This window comes from Diabrotica virgifera, chromosome 1 (genome assembly GCF_917563875.1).
Source record: "Diabrotica virgifera virgifera chromosome 1, PGI_DIABVI_V3a".
Classification (NCBI taxonomy): Eukaryota; Metazoa; Arthropoda; class Insecta; order Coleoptera; family Chrysomelidae; genus Diabrotica; species Diabrotica virgifera.
Window position 1 is genome coordinate 256,127,124 of NC_065443.1, and position 21,192 is coordinate 256,148,315.

The 21,192-nt window shown below is 31.5% G+C and overlaps 1 protein-coding gene across 1 annotated transcript in view; it reads right to left on the bottom strand.

The window, feature by feature from the left end:
• LOC114330898 (uncharacterized) overlaps positions 1-21,192 on the bottom strand; it is a 180,851-nt gene that overhangs the window by 14,643 nt on the left and 145,016 nt on the right. Inside the window, exons 14-15 of the mRNA XM_050663392.1 lie at positions 18,437-18,572; positions 5,042-5,179 (exon numbers count right to left, since the gene is read on the bottom strand). Coding sequence (XP_050519349.1) covers positions 5,042-5,179; positions 18,437-18,572 — 274 coding nt within the window. The remainder of the gene's footprint in view (positions 1-5,041; positions 5,180-18,436; positions 18,573-21,192) is intronic.

The window sequence follows — 21,192 nt, forward strand, 5'->3', positions numbered from 1 at the left end:
CGGACTTAATTGATTTCTTTGTTATTAAAAGTAATTCATCCCACTATGTAGATATTAATGAAGGTTGGGATATGAATTCAGATCATTCACCCATAATACTCACTGTGAGTGACACGATTATCAGAAAGGATTGTAACCCAATACTAACAAATAAACTAACAGACTGGGAAAGTTTTAGATCAATCCTTGAAGATAGAATTGAACTAGCAGTACCATTAAAAAAACCTGAACAACTAGATGAGGAAGTTGAGTTGCTTGTACAAAATATACCAAAAATCAGCATGGGAAAGTACTCCTACTATAAGATCAAATGTCAAAGGAAACAACTATCCGAAAGAAATTAAAAAGTTAATTAAAGAGAAGAGAAAACTTAGAAGGAAGTGGCAACAAACCAGAGCACCCCAAGATAAAACAAATTTAAACAATGCTAGTCAAAAACTTAAAAGAGAGATTCAAAATATAAAAAAATGAGTCAATCAGTTATTACCTGAGAGAGTTGACGGATAATAGTAGCACAGAGTACTCTCTATGGAAAGCTACAAAAAGGCTAAAAAGACCAGTAACCCATTTTCCACCCATTAAACTAGAAGATGGTAGCTGGGCTAGAAGTAATGAGCAAAAGGCAGAGAGATTTGCCACATATTTAGAAAATACATTTAAACCGCATGATGACCAAGATAATGATCAAATATCGATAGATCCTAATCAGACAGAGGAGAGAATTAGACCAACATATATTCCAAATTTATGGAAAATAGCTGAGGTTATAATGATACCAAAACCAGGAAAATCACCAAATGAAGTGTCTTCATATAGACCATTATCACTTTTACCAGTGATGTCGAAGCTTTTTGTGAAACTTCTGCTAAAAAGAATAAAACCAATAATAGAAGAGAAAAAAATGATTTCAAACCACCAATTTGGCTTCAGAAATAAACATTCTACGATTGATCAGGTACACACAATGACTAACATAATTGAGAAATCATTAGAAGAAAAGAAAGTCTGTTCTACAATCTTTTTAGACGTAGCTAAGGCCTTCGACAAAGTTTGGCATGAAGGTTTAGTCTACAAACTCAAAATTCTTATGCCTAAACAATATTCAGAAATTTTACAATCATATATATCTGACAGATATTTCAGAATTAAGCAAGAAGACGTGTACACTGATCTAAAAAAATCAGAGCAGGAGTCCCTCAAGGAAGCGTATTAGGTCCTGTTCTCTACCTGTTATACACATACGATATACCTGAAATGGAAAATGATAATATAGCCACATTTGCAGATGACACCGCTATCTTAGCAGTAGGTGATACTAGCGAAGAAGCAGCAGAAAAATTACAGTTGGCAATCAATAAAATACACAACTGGACTAAAAAATGGAAAATCAAATTAAATGAATCTAAATCTATTCATGTCAATTTTACAAGTAAAAAAATCGAAAACATTCCAATTAGAATAAATGATGCCCAAATACCATATGCATCTTCTGCAAAATATTTAGGTATCACACTTGATGCAAGGCTTCGCTGGAAAGTCCACATTAAAAAGAAAAGGGAAGAATTAGGTATCCGTTACAAAAAAATGTATTGGCTGATGGGAAGAAACTCTGCATTGTTCACATATAATAAAATACTTTTATACAAACAAATACTTAGACCAGTATGGATGTATGGTTGCCAACTCTGGGGCTGTGCCAATTCAAGTAATATTCAGATTATCCAGAGATTCCAGAATAAAGTATTACGGAACATCGTTGATGCTCCTTGGTATATCCGAAATGTCGACCTCCACAAGGATCTTGAGATGGAAGATGTAGACAAAGTTATCAAGAAGATGGCAGGTAGTCACGAACAACGGCTCCATAGTCATGTAAACATCGAGGCCATCCAGCTCCTCGATAATACTGGGCTAGAAAGAAGACTCAAACGAAGAAAACCATTTGAGTTAGTGTAAAGTGTTAGTGTAAAAGCAGAGCATAGTGTTGTATTGTGTGTTAGTTTTAGTTTTAAAATTTCATACTTGTTAAAAAAAAATAAGAGGGCACCATAGGGTTAAGATCTTAGATTATGTATCATTTAGTAATATAAGTTAAAGAAGAACTGATAATTGGTCAACTGATGACCAGATTTCAGTAGTCTAAACACAGCTTGTGTTTAATAAAAAAAAAATATTTTTAAGATAAGTACAAGATAATTACATTATTTTATAAGATATATTTATATCCACAATAGTTCTTCCGAAATGTTTTTGATGCTTGGATAAGGCAATTTTTTTAATATTATGATCAGTCCAGGTCAGGTGACTATCGAATCGCAATCCCATAAAATCTGCTGAATCGATTTGTTCTGTCACGATTTTTAAGGAAATGGGAATATTTTTTAATATTTAAGTTATTAGACTTAAGGTGTTAGGCCTGGATCCCGCGTACCAAAAAAAAGTTGATTAATAGCAAGCTGAAAATTTTTTAAGACCTTAACGGTGTCTAGTCGGACAAACCTTAATGTACGGGAACACTGGAAGAGGTGAAGTTTTAATTGTGGAACAGGTTAAAAATTTGAAACGTCAGACTACGAAAACGTCCCATGTATTTTGTCGGACAGAACATCCAATTGATTTGTTACCTTCCATTAAACTCTCATGCAAAAATCAGACTGTTATTACTAACCAACATGATTCCTGTCATTTGACATGTTCTTCGTGTTCCACTCATTAAAATGCCCAGTTGGTGATAAAAACCAGTCTAATTTTTGCATGAGAGTTTAATGAAATGGTAACAAATCAATCTGAAGTTCTGCCCGACAAAATACATGGAACGTTTTCGTAGTCTGACTTTACAAATTTTTAACCTGTTCCAAAATTAGAACTTCCCCTGTTACAGTGTTCCCATACATCAAAGTTTGTCCGACTAGACACTGTTAAGCTATTGACAAATTTTCAGCTTGCTATTAATCAACTTTTTTTGGTACGCGGGATCCAGGTCTATGTGTTTCATGTACAAGTTAATTGTTAGTTGAATTGTATTTACGAGTAAGATCAGTAGTTAATAACTTTTTAATTTACCTAAATATTATGCTTTGAAACAAATGAACGTTATAGAACTATATATTATATTATGAAGTAAATAGATGTATTCGTGTCACAAAAGCTATTAATAATTTCTAAGGATTTCGCCCAAAAGAAATGGCACATCCACCAATTCTTCCGTTGAAAAATTCATATTTAAAATATAAAAAAAATTACAAAAATTTCAACTACAAAAGTATTACCCGCTTTTTGTGACACGAGTAGATACTGATTTTAATCGACTGACACGAGTAGATTTTAATAAATAATTTGCCAGATATTTTGTACGTTTAACGATACATTTAACATTTATTTGTTTTGAAGCATATTTTATAATATTATTAAAAAAGATACCTAAATTATAAGTTTAACTGATCTTACTAATAAATATAATTTATTTCACAATTAATTTGGTACAGAAAAGTCGTTGGGATAGAAAAATTACTATGGTAGATTTTAAAATTGGTTGTTTATTTAATTTAATAATTAATTTATGCATAGTAATTACATTTATTAGCATCGTAAAATATTGTGTGTAACATAATTTAAAGTTATTAAATTCAGTTAAGTTGTACTAGAATACGTTTTATTTTAATCTTTACTCACGTTTATATTTTCATCTTTGATATTTTAATGTATGTTTCTAAAACCATATTATAATCTTTTTTTTGCAAAAAATTGTTTTATTAAAATATTCGCAAAAACGTAAAATCTATAGTTCATTTTTAAATATCTGCAAAACGAAACAAGCTAGGTACATACAAGTTTGTAACATTCACTAGAAAATGTAATACTAGGGTGCTAGCTAGTAGGGATGGGAAAAACCTAACGGTTATAACCTAAAACCGGTTTCTTTCCTCTGCAATAGTCGGTTTTTTCGGTTGTTTTTTTTGTCCCGATTATAACCGTTTTTTTCTTTTTAAAGTAGTAACCGTTGAAAAACCGGATAAGTGGAAAAAATTCTGAATTCAGAGAAAAAATTGGAGTTTTTGGTCCACCGGGCGTAAATGAGAAAAAGCCCAATATAATCCTATTAAGTATTGGCTATGACTAAAAAAACCGAACATCGGTTTTTAGAATAACCGGTTTTTTTCACCGGTTAAAACCGCCAGGTTAAACCGTAAGTAAAAATAAACGATATAACCGAAAACCGGTGTTTTGTCAACAACCGCCGCGCCATCCCTACTAGCTAGGGTGTTACAAAGGGTGTTCTATTTGTGTTATGCCTATATTTAAAAGATATTAAATTATTTAGAAATGACACTATACTAGAAACACTTTGACATGTTACTTAAATTTTCGTTACCTTCGTAACATAATCCACAGCCCTATAAATATTACCATTTTTCTCAATAAAGCTGTAAATATTTCGAAAATTATTAACTTTAGACCTATAAGACCTTATACAAACTCTTCATGTTTTTAAAAAGGTATATTCTTAAAATGATTTAATATATAGGGTGTTATATTTAAAAAAACAAAACTTTGGTTCATACCGTCGTTCTGACTCACCTTGTATAATCGAAAATAATTTTAAATTATAGACGTCTTTGACGCATTTTAGTTTTGTTATAAACATATTTTTGGATATCCCATAGTTCAGCCGTAATCAAAGAAAACCAGAGGTTTGGCGCACCCCGTATATTTCGTTTATTTGTTATAGATAGAGATTTGTTTGCGATAGAGAAAAAACAACTACTTTAGTATACAGTATACGGGCATATGAAAAAGATGAATACAAACACGTTGCCACAGATGATCTGGAAAAAAGAAAGAGAATAAGAGAAAAAGAGTAGAATACTAAAATAATCGATGCGATTTTAAAGCGGCAAATCAATATAGACTCAGATGATTATGAGATTAAGAAAACCTGAAGACACGGATGCGACACAGCCAAAGCTATAACAAAACCGCTCATAATATATACAAATTAACTTTCAGTTAATAATATAGCAACGAGAAAATGAGCACTTACTTTCCGTGTAAATACATGAAGAGACAAACAATCTTCCTTTCCAAAGTATGTATTCAGAAGAAAATTCTTCTGGAATGCAATTTTATCTTCTGTGATAACTTCTTTTATTCCTTCCCATGGTTCAACTGGCAAAGGTGCCTAAAAATCAATAAAAAAGGTAAAGAATTAAATAATAAATATTACCAAGAATTCCTAATCTTGATTAGCATTGCTCCATATATTCTGCAGAACGTTTTGCAATGTATCAAGTTCTAGAATAGACAATTAATTGAGGAATTTCCGTCAACCAAGTTATAGGCCTGGATTCCGCGTACCAAAAAAAGTTGATTAATAGCAAGCTCAAAATTTGTTAATAGCTTAACGGTGTCTAGTCGGACAAACTTTGATGTATGGGAACACTGGAACAGGGGAAGTTTTAATTGTAGACCGTGTAATCCTGACAAGTTTATGATTGTAAAAACTAGCAGGTTTTTTTTAAGTTTATTCAATAGCAAACTTTATATAATATATGAAAAAATGTTTGACTGACAAATATGTTGGGCATTTTAAAGTCCGACAGGTATAACATGTCAAATGACAGGAATTATATTGGCGGTACAGCAGTCTGATTTATGCATGAGAGTTTAATGAAAGGGTAACAAATCAATTGGAAGTTCTCTCTGACAAAAAACATGGGACGTTTTCGTAGTCTGACGTTCGAAACCTGTAACCTGTACCACAATTATTAAAACTTCCCCTGTTCCAGTGTTCCCGTACATCAAAGTTTGTCCGACTAGACGCCGTTAAGCAATTAACAAATTTTCTGCTTGCTACTCATAAAGTTTTTTTTGGTACGGGGGATTCGTCACAATTGCGTCATAATTTATAATATAAAAATAATGTCATTGTGAAAATCATAGAGAAATAACTAAAGTTGCTGGAAAAAAATCACTTATGTTACTTTCAGTTGGTTACTTTAAGTTAAAAGAATATTGGTATTCATGAAATAACCAGGTGTTCATATTGTTTCTTTTATAATATTATATGAGAATTTGTGTTTATTATACAGGGTGTAACAAAAAGGCAGGTCATAAATTAATTCACATATTCTGGGACCAAGAATAGTTCGATTGAACCTAACTTACCTTAGTACAAATGTGCACATAAAAACAGTTACAGACTTTACTGTTACTGTCAAAGTTACAGACAAAAATTTTAAATTACAAAATAAAATCGATTTTTTCCAATATATCGAAAACTATTAGAGATTTTTTTTAAAAATGGACATGTGGCATTCTTATGGCAGGATCATCTTAACAAAAAATTACAGGGATATTTGTACACCCCATAAAAATTTTATGGGGGTTTACCGCACCGCGGAAAATTTAATATCACTCAAATACAATAAAATTTACATGAATAGGTTTGTCTCCAAATTATAATAATTTTATATCATTGCGTCAACTGTAAATTTTGATTAATTCGGGCGTAAATTTTGATTAAAATTTATGGAAATCACATTTTTGAAGTCCATAAAACTGCCATTCTTCATAAAATGTATTAGTATGAATTATATTATCACTATTGAAAAATGATTAACACAGCATGAGAATGACCCTTATTTTGGGGTGGGTCGGTGGAAGTTGTGGGAACCTGTCATTTATTATCTATAAGATAAGAGACTTTAATACCCGGAGAAAGATTTATGGAGTTCCTTTTTACAAAATATTTTTTATCTTCCTATCTTATGTACAGGGTTATTCACTATAGTTTGACCCCCCGTAAACTGCTTTATTTACAGAATTAGAAAAAAATGTAAAATACAAAAGTTATTCAATTTTTAAATTATGATTTTTTGACATATATATCATACTAGTGACGTCATCCATCTGGGCGTTATGACGCAATCGACTATTTTCTTAAATGAGAATAGGGGTCGTGTGCTAGCTCATTTGAAAGGTTGTTCAATTCTCTATTCAGTAATACAAACATTAAGATAATTATTTATACAGGGTGTCAAAAAATATTTTTAGATTAAATTAATTGACACAAAATGAAGAATGCATGTAATTTATTTAATTCAAAATATCTTCTACTGCTATTATAAAACAGAAATAAAAGTTTATTGTACAAATAATCATTGCATTTAAGTGAATAGTAATGTTCATTTGTTCAATAATCATTTATTTCTGTTTTCTGACATTATCTGAAATTCGCAATTTTGGCAAAATTCGCAAAAAACAAAAGAATTACCTACTAAAATCACTAGCCAGTTGTGTCGAGTTTAGCGAACCGACTATATTTTAATTTCATAGCAAATGGAACAGTCCATTTATCATAAAGGTGTATACTCGTATAAACCTTTTTAAAGCTGTTAATAAATTAAAGCTTTTAAAATATACTCAAATTGAATTTTTGAACATCTTATTTATTTTATAAAATAATTAAATTCACTATCAAATGTTATTGATGTTTTATTAATACTTAAGAGGAAACAGTAGCGATCAACAGGTAGCGAAAACGCGTTCCAAGATTGCGGCTGTAATTTTGAATATTTTTTCGAGATATTTGGCACACGTATTCGTAATATAATAAAGAATGGCGGTACAGAGCCCAATTTAAAAAATATATTAATAATATGTGGAAATTACTCTATAATTAAATACAATATTAAAAAAACGAGCCTGTACCGCCATTAAGAAGAACAAAAAAATACACTTTCTGCAAATAAACTTTTTTATCCGATGCCTAGATCTTGTGTCATTTTGGAACTACTAAAATTTATTTCATTAGTAGTTCCAAAATGACACAAAATCTAGGCATCGGATAAAAAAGTTTATTTGAAGAAAGTGTATTTTTTTGTTCTTTTTGGTGGCGGTACAGGCTCGTTTTTTTAATATTGTATTTAATTACAGAGTAATTTCCACATATTAATATATTTTTCAAATTGGGCTCTGTACCGCCATTCTTTATTATATTACGAATACGTGTGCCAAATATCTCGAAAAGATATTCAAAATTACAGCCGCAATCTTGGAACGCGTTTTCGCTACCTGTTGATCGCTACTGTTTCACCTTAATTTAAAATTCAGTTTGACATTCACGAAGTGTCAAACTCAAATGTAAATATAATAACCTATGCTTTGCTTAAAAAATCAAGATTAAAAAACTAGCCTACTTTCTAGCAACGATTTCAGCTGGACGTGTAGTGTGTCGGCAGAAGATAAAACTATTGTGACGTCACATTTTAAATTTTGAGGTCGATTATCGCGAAGAAGGTTGGAAATATCGAAATGCCGTTTTCACATTTGGATTCAGAAGAAAAAACTACATAAGAATCCATCGATAAATCTGATCTGAGTATTGCAGGAGTGGCAACGCAATAACACACACACTTTTGCGAATTTATAAACGAAATGTTTTCGTTGAAAATTTGTATAATAATTGAGACTGAACTTTTAAATTCCCATCATGTAAAGTAAAAAAAAAAGAACATAAAATTGTGGTTACTGATTTTATAATCGATAAGTTTATGTAAGTCGAATGTCTAATGTGTAATGTTTTATAATAACTTTTATGTGCAATAATAATAATTAGTACTGTTATTCTCTTAATATAGAGCGGTGAGTTGGACTTTTGGAATACATTCTACAAAATAAAAAAGGAACACTACTTAATGATGCAAAAACTTTCGAAAAATCTTCAATAAAAAAAGCAATAAATTTTATGATTATTACGAGCATTCAATTGGCAAAAAGTAACGCTCTGCTGACATACATGGGCTAGTTGACATGCTGCTTAGGGCTTAGTCCTCTCCAGAATATCTCTAACTGTTCCGGATTTTGGCCAACCCTTTGAGGCCATGGATGTGATATTGCGGTTCAGAAATAAACAAACTTTTAAAGGCATTAAAGTATGGATTGCTACATATAATAAGCCTAGCAACTACCATCGTTTAGTCGAGTTTGAAGAACATTTGACGATAAAAAAACAAATAATTGAACAGTCAAAGCCTAAGGATTTGCCAATTTTGGCAAAATTCGCAAAAAACAAAAGAATTACCTACTAAAATCACTAGCAAGTTGTATCGAGTTTAGCGAACCGACTATATTTTAATTTCATAGCAAATTGAACAGTCCATTTATGATAAAGGGGATAAGGTGAACTTATGAGCTTTTAATAATTTTTTTATACACTGTAAATAATTTGGCTTCCACCATCACTGCATTGCTGAACGAAATTTGAATACCAAAATCACACAAATTACCAAAATAAAAGGAATCTCCAGCGGTCTGCAGGTTTATACTTATTCTTTAAGTTTATAATTAGGCTTTAAAGTCCTTCGATGTTAATTTGGAAAATACAAATTTTTCCACCGAGATTTTTGGTCAGGTGTTCCTGAGAAGGACCATTGTTTTTCAATTGTGAAAATGTTCTCCATATGTAGTAGCAAAGAGATCAAAGATTTTATCTGGCAGCCAATCTCTCTAGCTTATTTAGCGTTAGCTAGGATGCACGTGTAGTATTTACCAAGGATGCGAGCTAGTTTACGTCCAAGACATCTACATGAGGAATATTTGAGGAAGATTTCTCACTATTCGGGTAAGATTACTCAGAGTTTGGGTTCATAAAATCTGTTGGTACGAGAGAGGCTTTGTTTTCAATTCAAGTCATATTGCAGAGATGCAGAGACGTCTATTGCGACGTATGCGCATGTCTGGTTAATTACGAGAAAGGGTCGAGTACAGCACGCCAAGATGATACAAATAATAAAAGAAGCAGGAATTAACAAACAATATCTGAAAATAATTAGAAACCTTTACTGGAATCAGTCTGCAAACCTCAGAGTTGACGGTGAACATACCGAATATGTGAAATTCATGCGTAAAGTGAGGCACGGCTGCGTTTTGTCCCCTCTAAGTTTCAATATCTACTCTAAAAGAATATTTATCGAAGCTTTGCATGAAACTGAAAGAGGCATTTTCTACTAAACGGGTACCGGCTAAATAATACCAGGTATGCAGATGACACCATAGTTTTTGCGGACAAACTAGAAGACCTCATCAACAAAATCACATATTACAGTCGACAATATGGACTCAATATAAACGTAAAGAAGAAAAAACTTATGATCATTAGCAAGAAAAAGATAACAGAAGGTTAACTCTACATTAACAAAACCCCTGTAGAAAGATTAAGGCACTACTACTACCTCGACATCATAATAAATGAAGAATGGACCAACCACCAAGAGATAATAGCGCGCATCGGAATAGCTAGATCAACCTTCAACCATAAGGGGGCCTTTTTCAAAAGCCTCAACCTCTCTCTTAGTATAAAAGAAAGAATGCTGATCTGCTAAGTATTCTCTGTCCTTTTTATAGTGTTGAATCATGGACCTTAAACGAAGATATGTGCCTATATCGGAGAATTCCTAAAATCCCGTGGACTGATCGGGTCACAAATGAGGAGGTCCTTAGAAGAATGGGGAAGAACCGAGAGGTAGTAACCACTATCGAATCTCGAAAGTTGGAATACTTTGGACACATTATGCGAAATGAATCCAGATATGCCATCCTACTAGCCATCTGGCAAGGAAAAATATTTGGAAAACTAGGTCCAGGAAGAAGAAGAACATCCTGGTTAAATAACCTCAGAACCTGGTTCAACACGACGTCTGCGTAGCATTTCCGCGCTGCTGCAGATAAAGTGAAGATTGCCATGATGATCGCCAACATTCGTCATGGATAGTCACATCCGTGGAAATTCCGCCAGTCGCGTAGAATTTGGGACGGGTCAACCATTCGCTGTCCCCTGTCGTACGCCACTGGTAGTAACCAGAAACGTTTATTTATCATAATTTCATAGGTTGTATAATACCTACACTTTCTGCCAAGTATGAAAAGGATGCGTCGAATAGTTTTAAAATAGTGAGCAAAAATAATTTTTAAATTTTTAAATAAAACATCCTGTAACTCAGTAAGGAGCCATATTTTATTTGAGCGAGTTTGGTTAAATCTTAATATTTTGATGTTTTCTATCACCCATTAGCTAATGTACAATTAATTATGGGACACCCTGTATATCTTAAAACATTTAATGAGTTAGTCGTTTGATGTGTTGCATGGAGATATAAGTTTGAGTATTGATATGGAAAATAGCAAAAACGTTACTAAAGAGATCCGAGCAAGCTACAGCCGAAAATTTTCAGTTTAACTGAAAAGAGCAAGAGATAGCCGATGTTAAAAATGAGGAAGCCTTTGGGTTAGAAAAATACAACACACGAAAATAATAAAGAATCATCAGAAGAATCCAATGGAGAAGGTCATAGACATACAGAACCTGCTATAGAGCGAGGAAATTTGAAGGAACCTGAAAATAAAGACAATTAGTGGAGTCAATGAAGGTGGATATGAGTTATTACCTCAGATTTCGTTGAACCTCCATCGATTTTCATAAAAATTGGTGAGTGGTTAAAAGATACCTCAAGGAACAAAGGTGACATAGTGCCAACTTGCGCTTTTTGCATTTTAGGGGTGAAATAGACCCCTTTTTTAAAAATTATTTTTTAGATTTCTGAAAGTGCAGTCACTGTAAGTTTTCACTTCCTATTTTGTTGAACCTTCATCGATTTTCATAAAAATCTGTAAGTGGTTAGAGGATACCTCAAGCAATAAAAGATATATAGCATCAACTTGCGCTTTTGCATTTTAGGGGTGTAATACACCCCTACTTTTTAAATTGTAAAAAATGCAGATTTCCGCATTATGGCGCAAGTAATCTCGTTTAATTAAAAAAAATAAATATTTTTTTTATACTTATGTGCATGAGTTACATTTTTTTTTTATTTTTCAAACCTTATAGCAACCAAAAATCCGAAAATTAACAAGTCGAAAATCACGAAAACCTTATTCTTCTATATTTCTGAAAGTGTAGTCACTGAATGTTTTCACCCACTATTTCTTTGAACCTTCATCGATTTTCATGAAAATTGTTGATTAGTTAGAGGATACTTCAAAAAACAAAAGTGATATGGCACCAAGTTGCGCTTTCTGCATTTTAGGGGTGAAATCCACCTTTTTTTTTAATGATAAAAATGCAGATTTCAGCATTCTGGCTCAAGCAATCTCGTTTAATTAAGTAAAATAAATATTTTTTTACATTTATGTGCATGATTTATAATTTTTATTAATTTTTTAAACCTTATAGCAACCAAAAATCAGAAAATTAGCAAATCGACAGTCACGAAAAAAATTAATCTTTTATATTTCCAAAAAGGCAGTCACTGAAGGTTTTCGCCTCTGATTTCGTTGAACCTCCATCAATTTTCATGAAAATTGGTAAGTAGTTAGAGGATACCTCAAGAAACAAAAATGATGTGGTACCAACTTGCGCTTTTATCCTGGGGGTGGATGTTACCCCTTCTCATGGGTGAACACTATTTTATTAAAAATAACCCCATAATTAGATAGAGGAGTAAATTCTAAGCAAACTTTCTTTTATCAAGCTTATAAATTTTTTATTTAAATAATATTTCATAATTTAATAAAATATCATTGGTACAGTAAAACCTGACAATAACGGCCACTAAAAATAGAAAGCAATTGGCCGTTATAGAAATGTGGCCGCTAATGCTAGGTTTCCTTTTCCACAAATACATAAAATATAATTGAAAATTTATTTATTTTAGTAATTAAAGCAAATCTAATTAAATATAATTCTACAAACAAACTGAACATGCTAAAACTAAATTCAATTTACTACAATATAAAACAATATCTATACGAAAAAACAACTATAAGAAAAACAGAATTTTTGTTTGTTTTACATTTTTTTAGATAAACGAAACATACTAAAACTAATTTAATATAGGTAATACATAATAAAAAACAACATACTATAGCTACTACGAAAAATACGCTTATCACTAAAGTATCGTCGTGTTTCCATGCTATATTCAACAAAACCAACTTGGTAGGGCCTTTAATTAGATATCGCAAATCACTTTGGCTGATTTTGTCTGCATATATATTATGTTTGAGGAATCCCTTTTTTTTGTGAGACTGGATATAGGACATTTCTCAAGTATGAATTCACATTCATGGTATATCGTTGCTATACAGGGATAATAATCTGTGCAATGTTATGGTACAGGCTACGTTAAATATGAAGTAAATGTGGAAGATATACACTGGTTATTCATTTCAATTTAATTTGATTGTTTTTTAATCGTTTACAATATTTAAAATAATTAAAGACATAAAGTTAGGGATTTCAAAAATAAATTCAGTTCTCACTGGCAGGGTGGGAAATAATAAAGTGCCATACAATAGCATTTCATTACAATGCTCATTACAGGCATTACAGGCTGCTCCGTTTGAGAAAACTCATACTCTCAAACTTTGAGAAAACACTCATTCAGTTTCGACCAACCCTGTATTAGCTAAAATTAAACGTTTTGCTAGATTAATAATTTTTAACAATAATAGATTATATTAAAAATCACTTGAACATCAATTTATTTTCTGATGTCAAATCACTACAATTATATAGGGGGTGAATATTGCTATGAAATTTGAAAATAAAAACGTAATTATCTTTTAAACTACTTCGTATAACATCACAAAACCTGATATTTTAAGAAATAAAACATAGAGGAGAATCCAAAAATGTAGAAATATACAGGGTGTTCCATTAAACAAAAGATAATTTTGTTTCACCCTGTCAATGTGGGTGGCCCTCTATATTTGGAAATGTATTTAAATTCTGATATTATCTATGCCCGAATCTCACCTAAATAAACTTTTTTCGCATCTCCTACAACAAACGACTAATTGGACTTCCCACAACCTGTATACATACAAAACCTCCGCTATAAAATTTTTTCAAAGAAAATGTTATTGGTTTTTTTTAAAATAACTCCGTTAAATTTTGAAATATGAGATTTATCCAAAAACCGTTACAAAGCTAAGTAAAAGTTCTATAAAACTGTATTAAACATAATTTTATAAATCCTTTATTTTTTTTAAGTACAAGGTGAAATTGCCCCGGTTACATGGTTCTCGCAGTAAAATTTAGGTTTTAAATGTTTCTATCTCGGTTATTTTTTGTCGTAAAAAAATATTAAAAAAATAAAAAGCTTAAATAAAGTTAAAACTAAAATTTTGTTCTCTACCATTTTTTAAGTATATCGAGTATTTTTGGAGTTATTATCAAAAGAAAATGAAATTCACGAAAATTTGAAAAATTCTAATTTTTTTAATCGTATTTTTTTTCAAAAATATGCATTTTAAACCAGTCAAAATTGTTGAAGTTATTACTCATGTTAAAATAAATAAAGTTTTAAATGGGTTACTATAAATTTTAATTTTTGTGGAAATGACGTATGTTTCATTTTTCATTCTTCCCTAAAAAATCTGAAAGGGTCCTCTTATTTCCATCATAACTTGCTTAATTTTGATGCTATCGACTTCTTATGTAGCCTTTTGATGGTTACCTTTAAATACTTTATTAAAATGTTTAATATCTATATTTAACAAAGTGCATCGTTTTCCTGTTATTTAAGCTTGAATACTAAGATTTGAGTACTCGCGGAAAAAAATATATATTCAAATGCATATAACTCACTTTGTATATGTAATAAAGGATTTTTCGAATAAGGAGCTTATTTATTTTTATATTATCTTCGATTTTGGTAATAACAACTTTTTTGAAGAAACTTATGGTTTTTGAGTTATTTATGAAAAACTGCTTTAAAACATGGATTTTTTTCAGGAAAAATCAAAACTTTTGATCTTTAATAACTCAAAAACTATTGATTTATTGAAATAACTTTATATAACAAATTTTACTTATAATTTGTTCCTCTATCGATTAGTGGTATTATTTTTAATAAAATAATTTCCACCCCCGAGAAGGGGTGGCATCCCCCCCCAGGGTAAAAGCGCAAGTTGGCACCATGTCACCTTTGTTTCTTCAGGTATCCTCTACATACTTACCAGTTTTCATGAAAATCGATGGAGGTTCAACGAAATCGGAGGTGAAAACCTTCATTGACTCCACTAAATACATATACTTGAAACAGAAAACATGTAGGAATCTATAAAAGGGAGACCAAGAAAAGGTTGCAAGTAATTAGTAAAAAATCAATCAAAATCAAATAAAAAAGGCCTAATGAAAAACTCGTCTCTATCTTAAAACTATTTGACAGAACGTCGATATTGGAGCTTATTCCATTGGATGTTAAGAATCTATGAAAATATCGTAAGAAATGAAGACATTCAAGATGCCATTGACGGCTTTGATGGATCATTGGATTTCCATATTGAAGACTTAGTGGATTGCTTTTGGTGTATTATGTAACTTTTTATACATATTAAAGCTAAAAATTAAAAAAATTATTATATCACGTATTTTTAATTTTGAAACATCAAATTAACCGCCAAATATGTCTTTTAATCCAGCATTTGGATCTTAACTCATACATATCTTAAAAATTCATTAACGAATTAAGCGCCATTTGATCAAATAACTTTTAAAATATAAATTATTTTAAAAAATGTTTTTCTACAACCGTGTTAAAAATGCAATTTTTAGCTCTCCATACGAGCGTTAAAAATGCTACTTTAATGCACTAGTGCTTTAAAAAAATTTAAGGCACTGCAATTCGTATTGACCGTATAGGCCATTTTGATGTAATATCAAAAAAATATAAAAATGGAATGTCAGTCAAGTTCAAGTAAAAGTTTTTGTAGATATTGTCCTGTAATTACGTTTGTAGAAAAAATATTGTATGATATGCGTGTTAAAAAGTACATTTTTAAGGCACTAATGTGAATTGCAGGACTCGCTATAGCTCATTCTGCAAACTTTCACATGCGTGCCTTAAACGTGTACTTTTAACACTTATATCATAAATAGCTATTAAAAACATGTAAGAGTATTTTATATTTCCATTACTCCATCAAATATTAATATGGCGTGTTTACATGTATCCAGTAAATGACGCCAGTCGCACTGGAACGACAGTGCTGGCATGGTACTGGCATCATGTAAACGCTTTTTTGTTCCAGTCCAGCGCTGTCTCGAATAGAAAGGTGCTCTATTTTTCATGCCACTGGCATTCCAGTGAGACTGGCGCTAGTTACTGGATACGTGTAAACGTTACTTTAGGGTGGTACGAAAAAAGTCAAATTGATAATTCCGTATCTCTATAGTGCGAAAAAGTTGCGATTGGTAATTACAAGAAAAACAAAAAAATAATTATTCAAATCGGACTTTATCTTCCGATCCCGCAACGGACTTAAAAATTATGAAAAAAAAAATGAAATTTTACCTTTTTTCCAAAAATTTTTATTTATCCTTCGTGTACGTTTTATTTATCGCTATAGTAAAATTTATTTACAGTTTGCATGGTAGGGTAATAAAAAAAGAGATTTACGCATTTAACGGATATTTTCCGATCCCGCAAAGTCAATCAAAATCTATAAAAATTTGAAATTTTTGATGATTTTGAAAAACTAAAAAACATTTAGTTATCTTATTTTTTTGTTACATTGTGAAGCTCTTCGCTTGTTTAGATATTGTATGACACTATTTAAACAACCCAGATCTCAACACGAGGGGGTGGTTGCACTTCTAGCTCGACACGCACTCTTCTCTTCAACCAACCAACGAGTGTGTGTTTTTTTACATTATTTACATATGTACATTTTTTTTCATCTGTTTGTGTCCAGCTCTCAAACACCAACTTTGCATTGTGATTTCTTGGTAAAATCTGGCAGCATGGACCTTGATTTAAGTGTTGTCCTGATGCATCCATCTCTTGATTGAGGTCCACATACATTAGCATTCGACCATGCTTCCGTGGCTAACTTTAGACAGCGCTTATCGGCTGGCTTATACCAGGGATAGTTTTGTAAATTCCAGTCTGACATGTTGCCCGATGTAATACAAGGAGTTATTATTAAGATATTATCTTCATTTGAAACTCTTCGAGGAAGTGGGGGATAAGATAGTTTCGCAACAATCCAGTCTATTATTTTAGTTTAGTCCTGTGCTTCAAAATTTCAAGTAGTAGGGAGAAAGGAAACACATTAGAGAGCTAGGGCCAAGGAGAGTGTTAAAAGCCGGGCAGACTAAAACCAAGGGCAAAAGTACTAGAAATTTCATCCCTCCTACTTTAAATTTTCAAGCACAGGACTACACTGAAATAATAGACTGGAATGTTACAACACTATCTTCTCCACCAGTTCTTAGAAGAGTTTCAAATGAAGATATAACTTAGGGAGATTACCTATATTACCTATTACCTATATTACATAGGGAGACATGCCAGATTGGAATGTACAAAACTATCCCTGCCACATGCAAGCTGACGAGCGGTGTCTAAAGTTGACCACGGGAGCATCGTCTAATGCTAATGTATGTGGGCCCCAATCAACAGATGGGTTCATCAGAAAAACATTTAAATCAAGGCCCATGCTGCCAGACTTTACCAAGAAATCACAATAAAAATTTGATGTTTAAGAGCTGGAAACAAACAGATGAAAAATAAATGTACATATATGTAAATACAGTAAAACCTGTGTTAACGGCCACCTGAACTAGCCGGCCAGTTTCAAAGTTCCCCAAACCAAAATTTGTGGACTACAAAACCTGGTAATAGTGGCCACCTTTTTATATCGGCCAATAGTTCTGTCATTTTTAGTTACCGTTATTGACAGGTTTTAATGTAATGTAAAACACACACACTCATTGGTTGGTTGAAGAGAGGGGTGCGTGTGGAGCTAGAACTGCAACCACCCCCTCGTTTTGAGTTCTGGGTTGTTTAAATATTGTCATACAATATCTACAAGCGAAGAGCTTCACAATGTAACAGAAAAATGAGATAACTAAATGTTTTTTAATTTATCAAAATCATCAAAAATTTCAAATTTTTATAGATCTTAATTGACATTGCGGGATCGGAAGATATTCGTTAAATGTGTAAATCTATTTTTTTATTACTCTACCATGCAAACTGTAAATAAATTTTACTATAGCGATAAATAAAACGTACTACACGAAGGATAAATAAAAATGTTTGGAAAAAGGTAAAATTTCATTTTTTTCATAATCTTTAGGCCTGTTGCGGGATCGGAAGATAAAGTCCGATTTGAATAATTCTTTTTTTGTTTTTCTTGTAATTACCAATCGCAACTTTTCCGCACTATAGCGACACGGAATTATCAACTTGACTTTATTCGCACCACCCTATTAAACATGTCAGTACTATATTTTAGATATTGCACCAAAAACAAATTTAAACTTTAAACCCATTTTTCTCAAAACTACATTTTGGCACTAAATCTGTTATTACATAACATTGTCCCTCAAGTTCTTAATTTGCAAGTGTTAAAAAACTATATAAATTACCTTAAATCTTAGTTCGCCTACGGGTGCTTTTCCGTATGGAATACATAAAAACGAATGAAACTTTTCTCCATTGAGGTCTGTCCTAGTCCCTCCAGAAATTTTTCCCTCGACTAGTTGCACCACAGGAGCCATGTTTTAGATCTACTGTAGCAATAAATACAGTCAGAGCACTAGCAATGTAACCTTGTTCAAGAATCAAGTATACGACACAAGTAGTTTAAATAATAATTTCTTATATTATAAAAACGTTAATCAATTTTACATTAAAGTGATAAACTATTATATTAGCTTAATAAAATAAAAAAATCAAAATGTACATTCGTACAGGTTGAAACAAATTTTATACCAAAATTTAGGTGAGTACAACAGATATGTTCAAGAAAGTATCCAAATCATATAAGGGGATCATTGTTTAAATAATTAAAAAACATTTTTCCACAAAATTTACTTTTTTAGCTGCTGCGGTAATTCACGTTTCTATGAAGGTTTTTACGATTTTTTTCTACAAAGTTGAAGGATAAACTTTTCACTCAAAATTTACTAAATTAAATTTGACTCCTTATGTATTTAAATAATTATATATAAAATTTGAAAAACAAATTTGCAAAAAAATGTTATTTCCGTTTTAAATAAGCATTATAAAATATTTTATTTTCCAGGAAAATGTGCGTTATGTTACCAGTATAAAGAAAAAAAATTGGTCGAAAAATATTTAATAATTTATGAGATATTTAATTTGTTTATCAAATATTACTATATTTTCAACTGCAAAAAACGCGGTTGTTTCCAAAAGAATATACACTTGTATAAGATCTCATTTTTTTATTTCTATGTATACCTTCGACAAATGTAATGATAAATTCAAATTTCAATTTCATTCACATTTATTTTTTTTTAATAACGTCACGGAGATTAAACATTTTGAAATGCCGTTTCGATATTTGAATTCATGAATTTTTTTTACAAATTAACAAATTTTTTGTTTCTCCTTTTTCTTTTTATTTTTTTGAGGTTATATAACTACGGGCCCTTAAGGCTCCATTTTACAATATATTTTCCTATACTTAACATTTCCTATCCTGCTTATTGGACTTAATTTATTTAAGGATTAATCACTGGTCAGTTGGGAGACTACATTAGGAAAAACCAGAGTTTTGCTTATATATTTTAATTCCTATCCTGATGTTAATTAATTTACAATTTGATTTTTATATTTTTAATATGTTCTATAAATAATTGCATTAACTTTGTATTAATAATTTGTGTTATTATATAAAATATATTATGTTAAATTTATTGGATATAAATATTTTATATTAAAAAATAAAAATATAAAACGTGCAGTAAAGCTCAATATGGGGCTGAAACGTGGACTTTATCTCAAAGTGATGAAAGACTTTTTGGTATTTTTGAGAGAAAAATGATTAGAAAGATTTTACTATTAAAAAAGATTATTAGAAAAATTATTAGAAGATACAACTTTGAACTGTATCAGTTATACACCGATCCAGATATTGTGAAATTCGTTAAAGTGCCGAGGCTCAGATGGGCTGGACACATTGCTAGGATGTCAGATCACGAATACACTAAGAGATTAACATTTTCAAAACCAGAGGGCACACGAAGTAGAGAACGACCACGAAGAAGATGGATTGATAATCTGGAAGAAGACCTAAAGATTCTAGGTGTCAGAAGATGGAGGAAAGTTGCCAGGAATAGACAGGAGTGGCGACTTCTTTATGAGCAGGCCAAGATCCACAACGGACTGTCGAGCCATTTATGGTGAAATATTTTATATTTATATAGGGTGATTGATTAGTGGGGTAAAGCTCCGTAGATCCGTTATAGTAATAGATAACGATATAAGTTAATAACAAAAATTGTAGCTAACTTTGAGCTTCACAATACAAAATTAGTTTGAATATAACAGGGTGTTCGATAACATAGCGGTAACTTATGCTTTTTTTTTCAATGGATCACCCTCTATTTTATTTTATATTCGAGATCCTGTTAACTTCTTGATTACAAAAATATAAAGGTTTGGTATGTTATACAGGGTATTTACAAAGTTATAACCAATTTTTTATGAAAATCGTAACAAGTTCAACTCCCTGTATAAATAAAAATAAGCACAACGGCAATGGTTTATTACAGAATTATTATTACAGGATATTACATACAGAAAAAATTTAAGATAAAGAATGATGCAACTGTAGATAGGGTTGAAAATGGGGGGGTTAAATTAAGATAATGAAATTCGAACCAATAGGGATGAAACTAAAAGAATTTTAAGAACAACGCCTTTTTTAAGAACAACGCCTACATTTTAAGAATAACGCCATAGCAATGATCATGGACCATTACTCTTCATTTAGTCACTATTTTAAGTAATTTAAAAATTTTAGATGAACAATGACGCAACTGTAAATAGGGTTAAAATGGGTGGATTAAATTAAGATAATAAAATTGGAACCAATAGGGATGAAACTAAAAGCCATCATTGTAAGAATACCTAAACGCCATACCAATTTAACGCCTGGACAATTACTCCTCATATACCTATTTTAAATATTTGAACATCGTTTTTTGGTCCTCCTGAGAAATTTGACTTTTTGCAGTTACGTCATTCTTCTTCCGGACCGGCGAATAGAACTCTTCAGAACCACTGCACAGAGCAAAATTGGCCGTGGTGATCGCCAATGTAGTTCAGAGAAATAAGGAAAAAAATATCCTGTTGGTGACACAACCCCCTCCAA